The 13952-nt window shown below is 34.1% G+C and overlaps 3 protein-coding genes across 8 annotated transcripts; 2 read left to right on the top strand and 1 right to left on the bottom strand.

The window, feature by feature from the left end:
• Positions 1-1746, bottom strand: LOC142518374 (uncharacterized). The gene is made up of 4 exons (XM_075621134.1): positions 1582-1746; positions 1336-1381; positions 778-1198; positions 1-677 (listed from the first exon to the last, which is right to left on the bottom strand). Exons 1-4 carry the CDS (start codon positions 1744-1746, stop codon positions 239-241), a joined length of 1071 nt encoding a protein of 356 aa, XP_075477249.1. The 3' UTR covers positions 1-238.
• Positions 1747-3956: 2210 nt separating this feature from the next.
• LOC142518145 (uncharacterized) lies at positions 3957-5144 on the top strand. The gene has a single exon (XM_075620851.1). The coding sequence runs from the start codon at positions 4024-4026 to the stop codon at positions 4903-4905; it is 882 nt and encodes a 293-aa protein (XP_075476966.1). The 5' UTR covers positions 3957-4023; the 3' UTR covers positions 4906-5144.
• A 3502-nt stretch (positions 5145-8646) lies between these two features.
• On the top strand, positions 8647-11747 carry LOC142519104 (protein NUCLEAR FUSION DEFECTIVE 6, mitochondrial-like). Of its 6 annotated transcripts, none has more exons than XM_075622017.1 (4): positions 8653-8904; positions 9013-9137; positions 9794-9829; positions 11127-11342. In XM_075622017.1, the coding sequence occupies exons 1-3, from the start codon at positions 8747-8749 to the stop codon at positions 9811-9813; spliced, it is 303 nt and encodes a 100-aa protein (XP_075478132.1). In that variant the 5' UTR covers positions 8653-8746; the 3' UTR covers positions 9814-9829; positions 11127-11342. The 6 variants fall into 6 exon arrangements, with proteins under 6 accessions (XP_075478130.1, XP_075478132.1, XP_075478131.1 ...); XM_075622016.1 differs by lacking the exon at positions 11127-11342 and adding an exon at positions 10650-10876; XM_075622015.1 differs by lacking the exons at positions 9794-9829; positions 11127-11342 and adding an exon at positions 11555-11747 and having other exon boundaries at positions 8647-8904.
• The last annotated feature ends 2205 nt before the right edge of the window (positions 11748-13952 follow it).

The following is a 13952-nucleotide window of genomic DNA, read 5'->3' on the forward strand; positions in this document are numbered from 1 at the left end:
TCTTGCAATCTGGTGCTAATATAAATTTAGTACTTTGAATACATTTGATACCATATCCTGAATATGTAGTGCGTGGATCAAGATTTTCGACTAAACAATATGTGAGACTGTGAATGTATGTCTGATTGAAACCTCTCGAGTCGAATCCCAAGATTAGTGACACACTGATACCTGTAATGAAACAACATATGCAACCTTATGAACAGTTTCGAGCTCTATACAGTACCACACCCTGTAACTAAGGAGGTAGCAGTTTCTTGACTCCAGATCTCTGTTCGGCAGTCAACTTAGTCGGAAATTTTATTTTGAACTTGATCCTCATATCACCCTTTTTCGAGGGTTCTTTGGAAATCGGCATTCCTTCTCCACGCACCACCTCTTCATAGCCTGGATGAATAACACTATTTGTAGGTATACTCAAGTTCCTCCCATCCAACGTGGTTAAGTGGACTGTGTATCCTGTTAACGCTTCAGCAAGAGATATTTTCTGTGTGACAACAAGATCATTGCCATCCCTCGTGAACACGCTGTGTGGCTTCTCGTCAATTACAAATACTAAATCTGAAGGAATCACGTTTGGTTCTTCGTTTCCTTTATCTGGGAATGTGATCTTTGTTCCCTTTTTCCAGCCAGGTTTAATGTCAATTGTCAAAATCTCTTGTATCGGTAAAGTCTTCCTGTACAAATATCGCAATAATCATAAGAAAACCAACAAGCAAGCATGGTAAATGAAAAGCGTAATAAAAGACTTGGACAATAGCAATCTATTCTACATACCCACTGGCATCGGCAATTTCTCTGGAAATTTTCATCTTCTTCTTAGATCCTTTGTAGAGTTCTTCCAAGCTGCAAGGTAAGAGCCGTTCAATAGGTGGCGCCTTTCTAGGACCTGAACTCATATGTCTACTGTCTCCTCCAAAGGAGCTAAAGATATCGTCTCCAAAAATGGAACTAGAAAATTTCGAACCACCTCTCGTTCCATTACCATTTCCCATGCCTCCGAATGGGGATGAATGGCCAAAAAACTCCGCAAAGATGTCATTGGCGTTTCTGGGGCTGAATCTAAACACATTGGGTCCGTCCCCAGTCCGGAAAAATGTTGTGCCATCAGGCCCACCAGCATTCGGAGGGGGCACTTGACCTTTCAGTCCCTCCTCCCCGTACTGATCATAGCTAGATTGCCATCTTCTGGGAATCACTTACAACCTGGACAAACAATTAGAATATAATATTCAGGACCCCCATACTAAAATACCAACAAATTATGGGCCACTAACATCTAAAAATTCCACGTTTAAACAATCAAAAAATCACAGGCAATATGATCATTCTAGCCTCTTTGGTAGCCTCTAACCAAAGATAACTCCCTTAAACTATTTCTCTACAGAAAAAGCTCCATGTTTGTAAATAAACTCAATACCGTTGTGATGAATGAAAAAAAGGTTCTACCTTACATATCAGTTTGTATAAAAAACGATAAATCTCAATAAATTAAGCAGGTAATAAACGGACGGATATCAATATGCACGCACATGTATCTTTGGGGGAAACAAATAGACAGCAAGAAAAAAGAGCTTATACCTCGTACGCTTCAGAAATTTCCTTGAATTTAGCCTCGGCTTCCGTCTTACTGTTGGGATTTTTGTCGGGGTGCCACTTCATCGCCAGCTTTCGATAAGCTTTCTTCAACTCATCGTCCGTTGCATTCTTGTCAACCTTCAATATCTTGTAGTAATCCACACCCATACTTAATTCTTCTTCTTCTAATCTGCTTTTCTACTCAAGACAATACGCAGTTGTGACACAACTAAAAGGGAGATTTCGAATTCGAAATCTAAAAGGTATACGTATATCGATCGAATCGGAGGACCGCTTGTATATATGTTATATATATTTTATTTTATGATGATGATGATGATGGCGATTATTATACAGGCAGATGGAGAGATAGGGTCTGGGAGGACGTGGAACTCTCCAGATTTTGGTTAGATTCCGATTCACCTTCCAACGTGGGAGGATCTAGACTTATTATTATTTCAGTTAGATGCTTATATAATTTAATTTAATTTAATATTAATAATAACAATAATTTGAGATATAGAATAAAATATAATCATAAGGAAAATAACATTTTTTTTTAAATTCAATAAAAAAATTTGATGATCAATTTATAATTTTAGGCCATTAATTTACATTTTTTCGATTTTAATTTTTTAAAAATGTTAATGTAACATTGTAGTCTGGAGTGAAAATTGATTACATGTTTTTTACGAATAAGTAATTACCACAATGTCTGTTACTTAACAATTTAATATAAATTATTATTGATGTATTTTGTGCATGATTTTCATCATTATTTATATATTTCAGTATAAAAATTTAGTAGAAAGACGTGTCGGCTCCTTTTCCTTGTCATTGTTTCTATCCATACATAAATATATATATATTTTATGTTTATACGTTCTACTTTATATATAAAATATTTGTCAAATTTATTCATAAATAGAATGTAAATATTAACGTTCTACATATTTATAAATATGTATGATGTACTTATTTTATTTTATTTTTTCTAGGCAGCTTTAATATATCTAAATATTTATACGATCTAAATTTTATTTTTTTAATCTATAACTATCATATTTTGATAAAATATTATTTTATTTTTATCTTTATTTTGAACTTTCAAATGATCAAATCACATTTAACATAAAAAAATATTATAATTTATCTATTTTTATATGTGTTTCACAAAAACATTATTTAATATAATTTTTTTTTTAATATGAACGATGAGTCTAGCTCTACTATGGACAAAGCACGTTCAATTTGAACCAAGAAGTTAAATTTTAGTTTTATTCTTTTTTTTTTTTTTGAGTAAAGTTTTATTCTTTTAAATTGAATATAATTGAATGGGCCTTTCCAATATATAAGTTATTATTCAAATGGACACATCAGAAGAAAGAACGTAGGATAACGTATTCATGACCATTTCATATATACGGTGGTGATGATCGACTTCGTGGTTAAACTGAAATGGAAATAAAGAATAATGCATGTGAGCTAAATGGATCCCATGTCAATCCAAATTCCAAGCTGTTGATGTAAATGTTTGATGCGAGAGATCAAACTTCAGAATTGCAACGACAAGAATCAATAACACTGAGAGGTCCCTCATAGGATATAATAAATTATTGATGTTTAATGGATTTAAATCGCAAATGAATGCCGCTAATCGCGCAAGATTTTCACGAAGATGAGTGAGCACAAAATCCTCAAATTTTAGCGTGTCGACTGGATGAGTTTTGAGCTCCTCAAACTTCAATTTATATTTGGCCAAACAACCCCTGAATAATAGAAATATTAATTTTGCGCGACATATAATTTCTAGAAAGACAACCACGGTAATAATAAGTGCAAAAAGTTTGGTGTGACCTTACTGAATAATATTTTCAGGGGACATGCCTTGTATAGTAGTAATAGTACACGGCTTGCTCTATTGTTCATGTCCCACCCACTCCTCAATCCACGCATAATGAACCGGCATAGTTTTATTTCCCCTCCTTCGGTCAATTGACTATTGTCACTTGCTGAATTCTTCCAACTCGAGACTCGTGAATACTTACACAATCTTCTCTTCTCCAAAATAAATCGAGAAACTTTGGAGTACTTATACATAAAATGAGAGGTATAAGCCTTTCATGTTATTTATTAATAATTAGTAGCTTATTTGACACTAATATCTTGAACTTAGAATAGTATATCGAGTTCAAAATTCAATTATAGCAAAATATGTACGTTTGCCCCGACTCGAAAAAACAAATCACATGTAATTTATTATTAAAATGAAAACATATTTTATAATCAATAAATACTATTCTTTACTAGAGGCATCCATTTGCACCAAAAATAAGTTGAAACTTAAATGCTGAAAACACCAGTAACATATCACCCCATTCCCACTAGCCACAAGAAAGTACTTTCATCTCTCGTAAACCTCTCTATATAAAAACAGAAAGAAGCATGAGAGAGCTCTCACAACATTATAACGAAATCGATCATCTCTTTCTCTATCTTCGATCCAATGAATTCCTCTTCAGCCAAATATTTGCTTCCCTTCCTCCTCTCACCCTCTTATCCTCACTGCATTTTACCCATGCACGAGACAACCAATTCTTCAACACAGTTACCAACAACAATGTTCTTCCACATGAAGAACAGCCTCTGAACAATCAGCAACAACAAGAACCCGATTTCCACCCTGAAAATGACAATGGCTATCGCCAAGAATCCAACAATTACCTCCATCCTTCCTCCGACGCCACCACCTTTCCAGATGGCATAGAATCTAAACAACCCCTCAACAAGTACCGCCCCAAAAACTACAATCCCGTAGCCTATGTAACCGAACCAGAAGATACAGGCGACGCCCCTTCGTTGACGAATTACGAAAACAGCAATAATTACCCTAACAACCTGCAGCAACAAGAAGAAGAATCAGAATACAGAAGCTACCCCACCACCACCACAGTAAACAACAGAAACAACTACAATAATTACTACGGCGGTAGCAGCAGTTTCAACAGCGACCCTCTAGGGACGATCGACACCAGGTTCATGGGTGGAGCAGCCAGTGAAAAGTACTTCAACAATGGCGGTGAAACTACCAGATATCAGCCGCAAGGAATGAGTGATACAAGATCCCTGGAAAGTGGGAAATATTTTTATGATGTTAATTCTGAGAAATACAGCAATAACCATCCGTTTACGAGATTAAGTGGTGTTCGAGCAAGGAATGAGTACAGTGACAGTGAAAACACACATGAGTTTAACGGTGAAAATTCCATTGGAGGATACCAGAACCAAGATGATTTCCAAGACGAAGAAGACAACGCCCTGCCTTGAAATTCGAAAGTGCGGAGGTTTAATTTAATATTTTCCACGTTATATATCATTTATGGTTTTCAGGGTTTTTTTATATATCATACACATGTTTAATCGGTAAGAAAACAAAATTACAGTTTTATTTATGCAATGTTGTTTTGTCTTCAACTTTGCTCACGGGTTTCATGCTTTAATTTGTCTGAAAGATTTGTAATTTTCTAATGTGGGAAGAAATATATATAAGTTAAACTTCGTGTTAATCTCTTGTAGAATAACTCTCTCCATAATTATGATTGATACTCGGTGCATGCATGTTTAATGTTACTACGGTAAGCAATAATTCCGTTTTTTAATTGATTAACTTTCTATTAATTGTAATTAAAAGTTTCAAATATCGAATATAACATGCAACTTAAAGTGTTCCACTTAATTATTCATCATTATATTATATGTATATATATAACATTATACTTAAACATAAACCTACCATTTTTATTTTTCATAATACTCTCTCCTTTTATATCTAACTTGTCAATCGATGGATCAAATTAAATAATACAAATTATTTAATACTTAACATAGTTATAAATATTTATCATTTATATTTTCTTCTTTCATTCAAATTTTATATATATATATATATATATATATGATTAAAAAATAAAAATATATATATAAATAATCATGTAATGTGGTGATAAACAATTGTTAACTATACAAGTGTAGATAATGACTACTCCCGATATGAGATCGAAATTGTGTTATTATGATTATCCGTGAACACTGCTTTTTCAAGCCACCTAGCTGGCTGGCCTACCAAAACGTGGGAAGATTTTATTTATATTTATTGTTACTTAAATGGCAGGGTGGCTCAACTATCTTGCGGGGCTGATGCGCAATATATAAAATCTAAATACGGGACGATTAAGGGCCGAAAGATATTGTAGCCAATGAGACTAATTATCCGAGGAGTAGGTATCTTGTGACACGTCTAATGAATCTTTATCTGTGAGATGAGTCAATCATACCTATATTCACAATAAAATGTAATACTCTTAGCATAAAAAGTAATATTTTTTCATGGATGACCCAAATAAGATATCTGTCTCACAAAATACGACCCGTAAAACTGTTTCACATGTGTTTTTGTCTTATCCAAATGCAGTACAAGAATAGTGGTGACAATCATAACCCGGCCTCTGTCCAAAAAAAAAAATTATGTCGTAACCCATGTGAATTTTCATACACGGAATTTTTTTTTTCCCATTGAAAAATGGAAAGGAAAGTAATAATAAATTGACAATAAAAATTAATTTAACGTGTTCATGGGACATTTTTCACCCGCAGATGACGGGATCGGACAGGCCGACTTTTATTTTCTAGACACATTTTGTTGTATTAAGCTTCAAGTTTCCATGTCTTTTGACTGTCAAATTGCACCCCTTCGTGTCCTTTTGCTTCGTCTTTCAGCATTTCTTTAATTATTAGTTTGAGCTTAGTCATATTAATTATCAGATTTGCCACCAGTTTATAACTATATCACGCCTATTATCCATTTACCAATATTCGCAATTAATTAGTCCCCATTTAGTTAGAATTATCTTTGTTTTCATTTCATATAAATTCAATCTCATTCCCTGTGCTATTGTCGTTATCGGAATTAGCTAAACATTAAGGACATTTTAGGATGACTGAAGACTGTGAATCCCAAGAAAACATAAATATTCTGCAATTTGAGTACCAATAAATCATCAGATTTTTAAATTTTTTTCACGATTATATAACTATATATGATCGATTGTGAAAATTAAATAAAACATTTCCCCTAATTTAATTTCTCTGAAGTTTCTGTCTCTCTTATAACTTCTCCTTCAATGGAGCTTCCCGATCTCGATTGGAAATATATGATGTTCGTTACATAGTAATCATCATATAGTCTGAAATTAGTCCTGAAACTAATGTACAAGTAAGTGAGCTATGATGGTTCGTAATTTAGAATTCCGGACCGAAATTTTGCACTTTCAAAGCATTATATATATATATATAATTAAGCATGATTTTTTTTCCATTCAAAGTGGTCACACTGCATTTCACAATTTGATGTGCCCATTATAATTTAGCATTAGACACCGAGGTTATTTTGCAAAATTTCCATGTAGCGTGGAGTTTACAAATGACCCAATTATGGGCAGAACGGGTGGCCTAATTATAGGTTGTCCAACACATAACGGTGGAACCCGGGCTCTGATATCATATTAAGATTGGAACTTGGACCTAACTCAACCCCAAAAGCTAGCTCAAGGGGGAGGACTGTCCAAGCCCATATATACAACTCTCAGGTTATTCATCCAACCGATGTGGGACAATTAACAATACTCCCTCATGAGTAATGATCGATTCCATCTTCTAATGAAAATGGATCACTTTTTTATCAGTTGTAAAAAAAAAAAGTACAAATGCCATGCTCGATCGACTTGTTCTATTGAAGCACTCTACAAATTCCATGTGGTCCTAATTTTACCCCCTCATATTCAGCTGGAGTTGGCTCTGATGTGATTAAATATTGTAATTAATTCATAGGTCTGATATCAAAATCAATACATTATTTTGCTAAGCAGACTAGGCTATATATTAATGCTAAGAATTTAAATAGATGGGGTCTGCTGATTCATTCCAAACATTTTTTGTGTATGGTTGATATATGTTCTACATGATTCACCATAGCCTAGATGGACCAAGCGACCCAGAGACTTTATGAGCAAGCTGTGACTTCAGACTTTAGAAAACAAGAGGGCAGTTGAAGCGCAGTACAATCTCCGACCCCTACCCTTTTTCCTTAAATTCCTTAGATGGGATTGGACCCAAAAAAGAAAAGGAGCTAGCAAGCTTGATTAATACATACGTGTGTATCAACTAGCATCATGTGGGATATTTAATAAGCACTCAAATTGGAAAAAATTCGAAGTGCTGGTGCAGAAAATAGTGCTGTTGTTTCCAAAACTTAATTATTGCCAAGATGTGATGTGTGGTAATATACAAATATAATATATATTTCTATATTTCTCACTTCAAACATAGGTTTTGATTAGATTAATTGTTGAGCTCTCGGATCAGGGGGAATTGTGTTCCTTTGCTACGTCATGTTATTGGGAGAATGACTCGAGTGGACGATATATGCTTTGATTAATAATTTCACATTCTTGAATGGATTGAAATGTTGATGTATTTTCACTGCTATGCCTCAGTTTAACCTTTATTGTGTGCATCTGCCACTGAGAATATCTTACATTCGATATTGGGTGCATCTGCCCCTGAGAATATCCTGAATTCCGTTTCGTTCTACTTGCCATCTTTCGAGCTTGGGTTCAAATTCACACCAACACATTTGCATACATTTAGAGTGGAGGACTGGGCCGGTATCATGTGCGTCGTATGAGTCCAAGTTTAGTTTAAACTAAACTTGGACTATTTTCGGGCCCACAATCTGAATGGATTTATATACTATTATTCCTGAAAATTATTAATCCGAGTGTAATTTATACTCCATTTTTGCTCATTTCTTTTTCTGTTATAAAATCCCTACTATAGTGATTCCTCAAATTTTAATATTATTTTTAAAATTTTGTATTATACAAATATTATAGAAAATGTTAACAATGATTTCTATCTTGATTTTTTTTACAAATAAGTTGACAAAAAATTTGATTTCCAAACACTTTATTATAATATATAAAAATGGTGTTTGACGTGGGAGATCAGTTTTGAATTGATAAATGATTTTGAAAAATCGGATCGAACCGAACCTCATAAAGCCCTACCTTTGTTGTGAGCTCATACCAACTCTATTCACACCATATCTACCATGGCCACTGTAGCCGCCAGGTCATTCATGCGCTCAGCCGCCACTTCCGTCCGTGTCGCCGCCTCCAGAAGCTCCGCCGCAATCAAACCTGCGGCTGCTTCTTCTCAATTTCGCGTGTCATCTTCATCTCAAAAACCGCTCTCTGCTCGCATTTTCAGGTTGCTCACTCTAAGTTAATTATTTGGTTTTAAATTTTTCTCTCAATGATTGAGTTTTATCGAGCCTGTTGTTACTATAATTTGATGTTCAATACCTGTTCCGACTAGATCTCCTGTGGAGATGAGCTGTGTTAGCGTGGTGTCGATGTTACCGTATCACACTGCAACGGCCTCTGCCGTGCTCACTTCTATGCTCTCCGTTTCTCCTCGAAGTCTCGCCTGGACTCTTGAAGGTATTTTAAGTGTTTTTGTTCAACCAAGGGTTCTGTCCAACATTTGGGGAATTATAAAAGTTAATGTTTTCAGTTATTGGCTTTTGTGAGGTTCATTTCAAAATATTCAGAATGCAGTTTCTATGAAATTGTTTGTATTAATGCGTGTTAATATTTATCATCTCAGGAAGCTTATGTATGTTGGTTTGATGCATGTTTGTGTTTTTCAATGAGTAATTGTGCAACAAAGGTGTTATGAGATGCTTATTTTGATAAATGAGCAATTAGAGATTTTTGTAGGAGTAGCAGTACCCTTCATTTTATTTTTATGATATTTGGGACTAGATAGTGCTTTTAATGGGTATGGATACTGCGGACGTAAGTAGGTGTAGTTTAGGAGGAAAAAAATTTGTTGATTGCCGGTAGTTTGAGGTCTTAGATCAGATATGAGATTAGGTTTAAGAAGACTGCACAACACTGGGCTTTTGTGGCGGTTAAATGAATCATACTTTCCGAAAATTTTCTAAGAATCATTTGTTTATTTCAAGAATATTGACATTAAAGTCTAAGTTACAACCATTGTCTACCTACCAAACCTCTTTTTTTTTAATATTTTCCTTCTAATATTCGGTATAACATTGAGTTTCAAAATAAAAGAGGTTTATTTTTTGTTGTAGGCCAAGAAAGGACTAGATGAAGGTCGTGAAAAAGAGGTGAAGTGATTTTGTTTCTTTAACGGATGAAGATAAGGAATATGTTTGTAGTTTAGGTGGTAAACCCTCTGTCTGAAAAATTATTAGTAAACTTGGTTGAAACTAAAAAGACCATATCAAGTGTGCAAGAATCCACAAACTGCAAGGTCTGATAAAATTTAGTTGTGATTAGCCTTAATCTTGTTAGTGAGGAGGTTGTTTCCTTGAGCCAGGGTACCGATATTTTAATGACCTAATTCACTGAAAAATTCATTCTGCTCCATGTAGACTTGTTCTTATTTCAATTTGTTCTTGTATTTACTTTAGACGTGAAACCTTGGGTAACATGAAAAGTGGGATGTCTCATTCGGCTTGAATCTTGTTTTCTGACTGTCTTAACAAGTGCTTCTGTCACACAGGTTGTTTCTAGTAGCTCTTTTGGGGTCTTAAAGTTGGGCTTAGAATATTTTTCCCAAATGTTGTTATGCCTTAAAATACTTCAAGGCAAATCTAAAATTACTGCTTGATCATGAAACGAGGCTTTATTAGACTGTCGAATCACCTACTTGATAACTGGCCAATATTAAGATCCATTCTGAAAATTTTGGTCACTCGTGAGTTTGTGGCTCTAGTTGACTGTTGATGAAATGACATTCATCATTTTTTATTTTTATTTTTATTTTTATTTTTATTTTTATTTTTATAAGAAACAAAAAATGACATTCATCAATTATTTATCATGAGACTGGAATCCTTACGAAATTTGTAACTTTATTTGTTCAGATATGATTATTGCTAATTTAATAGTTTATAGATCATTCTGATGCATGGTATTTATCAGATTGCAAAGATGATTTATGATGACTGTTGGATGAGAGCAAAGTGTTATTAAATGCGCAGTTGGAGAATGCTTCATAATTAGAGCCACAAATGGGCTTGTACTAGCCATTATTGATTTCTTTGTTATTTTCTTTCCAGACTGTTAAAATGTTAAGATGCACAGAGCTTGTTTGTTTCTTTTCAAGGAAAATGATTATTTAGTTTGTGACTTGTTCATTCTGAATGACATTTTTGTGCATCTTATAAACCTCTGAGAAGCAGTATCACAATGGATGTGCTAGACTGTGGTTGCATCACATTGCTAATAATTTCTTTAATGAAGAAAGCAGGCAATCCTTTGTATGTTACCTGTATAATTTTGCAACTTTGTTCGTATTTTTTCTGAGACTTTCTTTTCGGAGGGGTCTCGTATTATGGAATTTATAAAAGTAAATGCTGGCATTGCTGTGGATACCTTTTGACTTGGGTTTTTTTCTAGGGTTGTGATTACTGCTCAATGGCTGACTTTCCGCATGAAGATTTTCGAAATTGTCCCATCTTTTTATCTGAAACATGTATTTTACATCATACAAGGCACAGTTAAACTTGCATTTTAGAATCGTAGTTTCTTTATACTTGAATTTCAGCTGCATGTGGTTTAAGTAATTATTCACTTGGACTTGGTAAGTACTTTTCCTTTTTTCCTGAATTGTAGATGGATGATTGTTAGATTATGTTGAGATGCGGTGCATTATAATTTCGTGGATGTCACTGCGCATGTTTAGCTCTGCCAGGGGCAATTATTCTGCATACTGTGATTGGAGTATTAATGTTCAGTATTTGAATTATATATTTGCTTTGCTACGCCTTAAAACCAGGTTTCCTCGCTCTAAACTTGAAATTATCTTTTCCCTTGTTTGGGAACAGATTTTCCGCTGTATTATTCGTCAGATTTCATGCTACACATTATTCTGAACTCTGAAGCCCGTTTTGTTTGTAAAAGTTGTCTTTTTATGTCAACATAGGATTAAAAAGCACGATTTGTCATATAATCGATGTATGGATTTCATTCACGTTTGATTTTTGGGGATGTATTGTAGGCTGGAATTCTTGATTGCCATCTGAAATTCCCTGTTCACATTTTTCTCGAAGTTTCAAATTGACTAGTAGAATACACAAACTTTGCGGCTCTGGCCCATCTAGTTGGTTTCTTAAATCATAAAAACTTGATTCTAATAAATAGAAAGTTTTGTTGGATTAAGTGTCAGAGGTTGCAACCCTCATGGACCCCTTGAACACATCATTTTTTGCATTCCGAAGCGTTACATACTTATACGCCCGCCTTCGTTATATCAACTGCAATCCAATCAAAGTGTGATTAACCAATATATGCCTACGCAATTAGAGAAATAATAGTTAATTATGAATGTATTATACAAGTTAGTACCAAACATATATATTATTTTCTCTCTCAAATATTTCTTCTTTTTCACCTAGTGAAATTATTTGGATGAAGATATTTTCAGGTAATTTTCTATTCACAGGGGGTGTCGATACTATAAAGAGTTCTAGTAGGCCTTCGGAAAATGCTCTTATTAATATACATACATATATATATATATATATATATATATAAGAAAAATGATACATGTACAAATTAATTTTTAAAATGTATTTGAATTATAAAATTATTCTCATATTTTATTTAAAAAATCATTTAAAAAATGTATTTAATATAATTTTATAACTTAATCTGTAACTCGATCTGTACATTGTCTGTTTAAACATAAATGTCGGCTAACGATTCAGGGCCAATGAGCCTCGCTTTTTCCACGCTGTAAGATGAGAAGGCCACGTCATAGCACCAATAATTTATTTGATAATTGTTTTAAATATATGTATAAATGTATATATATTTAATTCGAAAAAACTACTTGTTAAAATCACACTTGGTCCAATGACATCAACGTTTCTTTTTATAATTATAATCGCGGATCATCTCCTTTTCATTACACTAAATAATCGTCCAAATTTAATCCTAATAATATAGTAATATATATATGAAGTCAAAATCATTATTTAAATATATAAATAACACGATATAACGAAAACTTGTAAATCATTACTAAAATTCAATGCTCTATTATTGCAGTTAACTTGTATTCTCCACCATTTTCCCCACCAGCTCTCCCTCCACTCATCACAAAAATTTTGGTTGAGGCGTCGTGTAATTCACCAACGTTTTATGTTTTTTTTTCCGTGAGGAGAAGAGAATATCAAATTCCTTTTGATCATTTCTTAAATTTCCAGCAGGTTCAGAAGTTGATTAATCATCCGATCGAGAAGCTAAGATGCTGAATTATTCCTGCTGGGGTGCACCGGAGTGGTGGTGTTCCTTCACGGCGCCAACTTCTTCTTCCACGCCCTTTCTTTCCATTTCGCCGTCCGTGCTCTCAGGTTCATTTAATCCTCGAAATTGTTTGTGCTTCAGTCATCTATGTAGACCAGACCAAAAAGTACTGATTATTTTGGAGTTGATAAATGTCGAAACCTACTTTCTTGAAATGCTCAAGTTGGCCGAGTCATAGTTTATCCTTTTCAAGAAATACTAGTTTCGTTATCTGATAAATACTCCTACCATTTACGTATAACCTAGTGGGAAAAAATAATTAGACAATCTAGATAAACGTTATTCAAAATATAGATCATTTAATAGAATGTAAATGGGGATTGAGGTGAAATGGCTTGATGTAGTGAAGTTCAAATAAAAAAAAATCGATGTATAAACGTTTCCTGTCTGTAATATATTTTGTTGACAGTTTCTTGGGGTTTGCTGCTTGGTAAAGGGGGGGCCTGATAGAAGACAAAAAACTTTGCAGAGAAACGACCTGCTGTTTGTATAAATAAATATTTTAATTTCTTATTCTATCGTATGTTTGGGTATTACTATCGTATGTTTGGGTAATTCGAATTCATTACTATTTCCCACCCTACTCTCAGAAGTCAACGACCAAGGCGGATCTTCTAGTCCCCTCGCCATTTCTTTGTCTGCAGTCCCAAATACGAGATGTTGTGGAGCTCTGGCATAAACTACTGCAATCCACTTCATTTTTGATGGCTTCTGTAAATGAAAATCAAATACCAGTATTTCATATGAATAGGTGGGTCTATTCCAGTTGTGATATATGGGTTTCAGATATGCTACATTGAGAACCCAAGCCTTGAAAGTGTAGTTGGTGCACAAGAAGAGTTGAGCTTCTTGATTGATTTTTTCTACACCTTGTAGCTTACAAAATGACCTATTAATACAACTAGAATCGCCAAT

Source organism: Primulina tabacum, chromosome 11 (assembly GCF_025594145.1).
Source record: "Primulina tabacum isolate GXHZ01 chromosome 11, ASM2559414v2, whole genome shotgun sequence".
Lineage (NCBI taxonomy): Eukaryota > Viridiplantae > Streptophyta > Magnoliopsida > Lamiales > Gesneriaceae > Primulina > Primulina tabacum.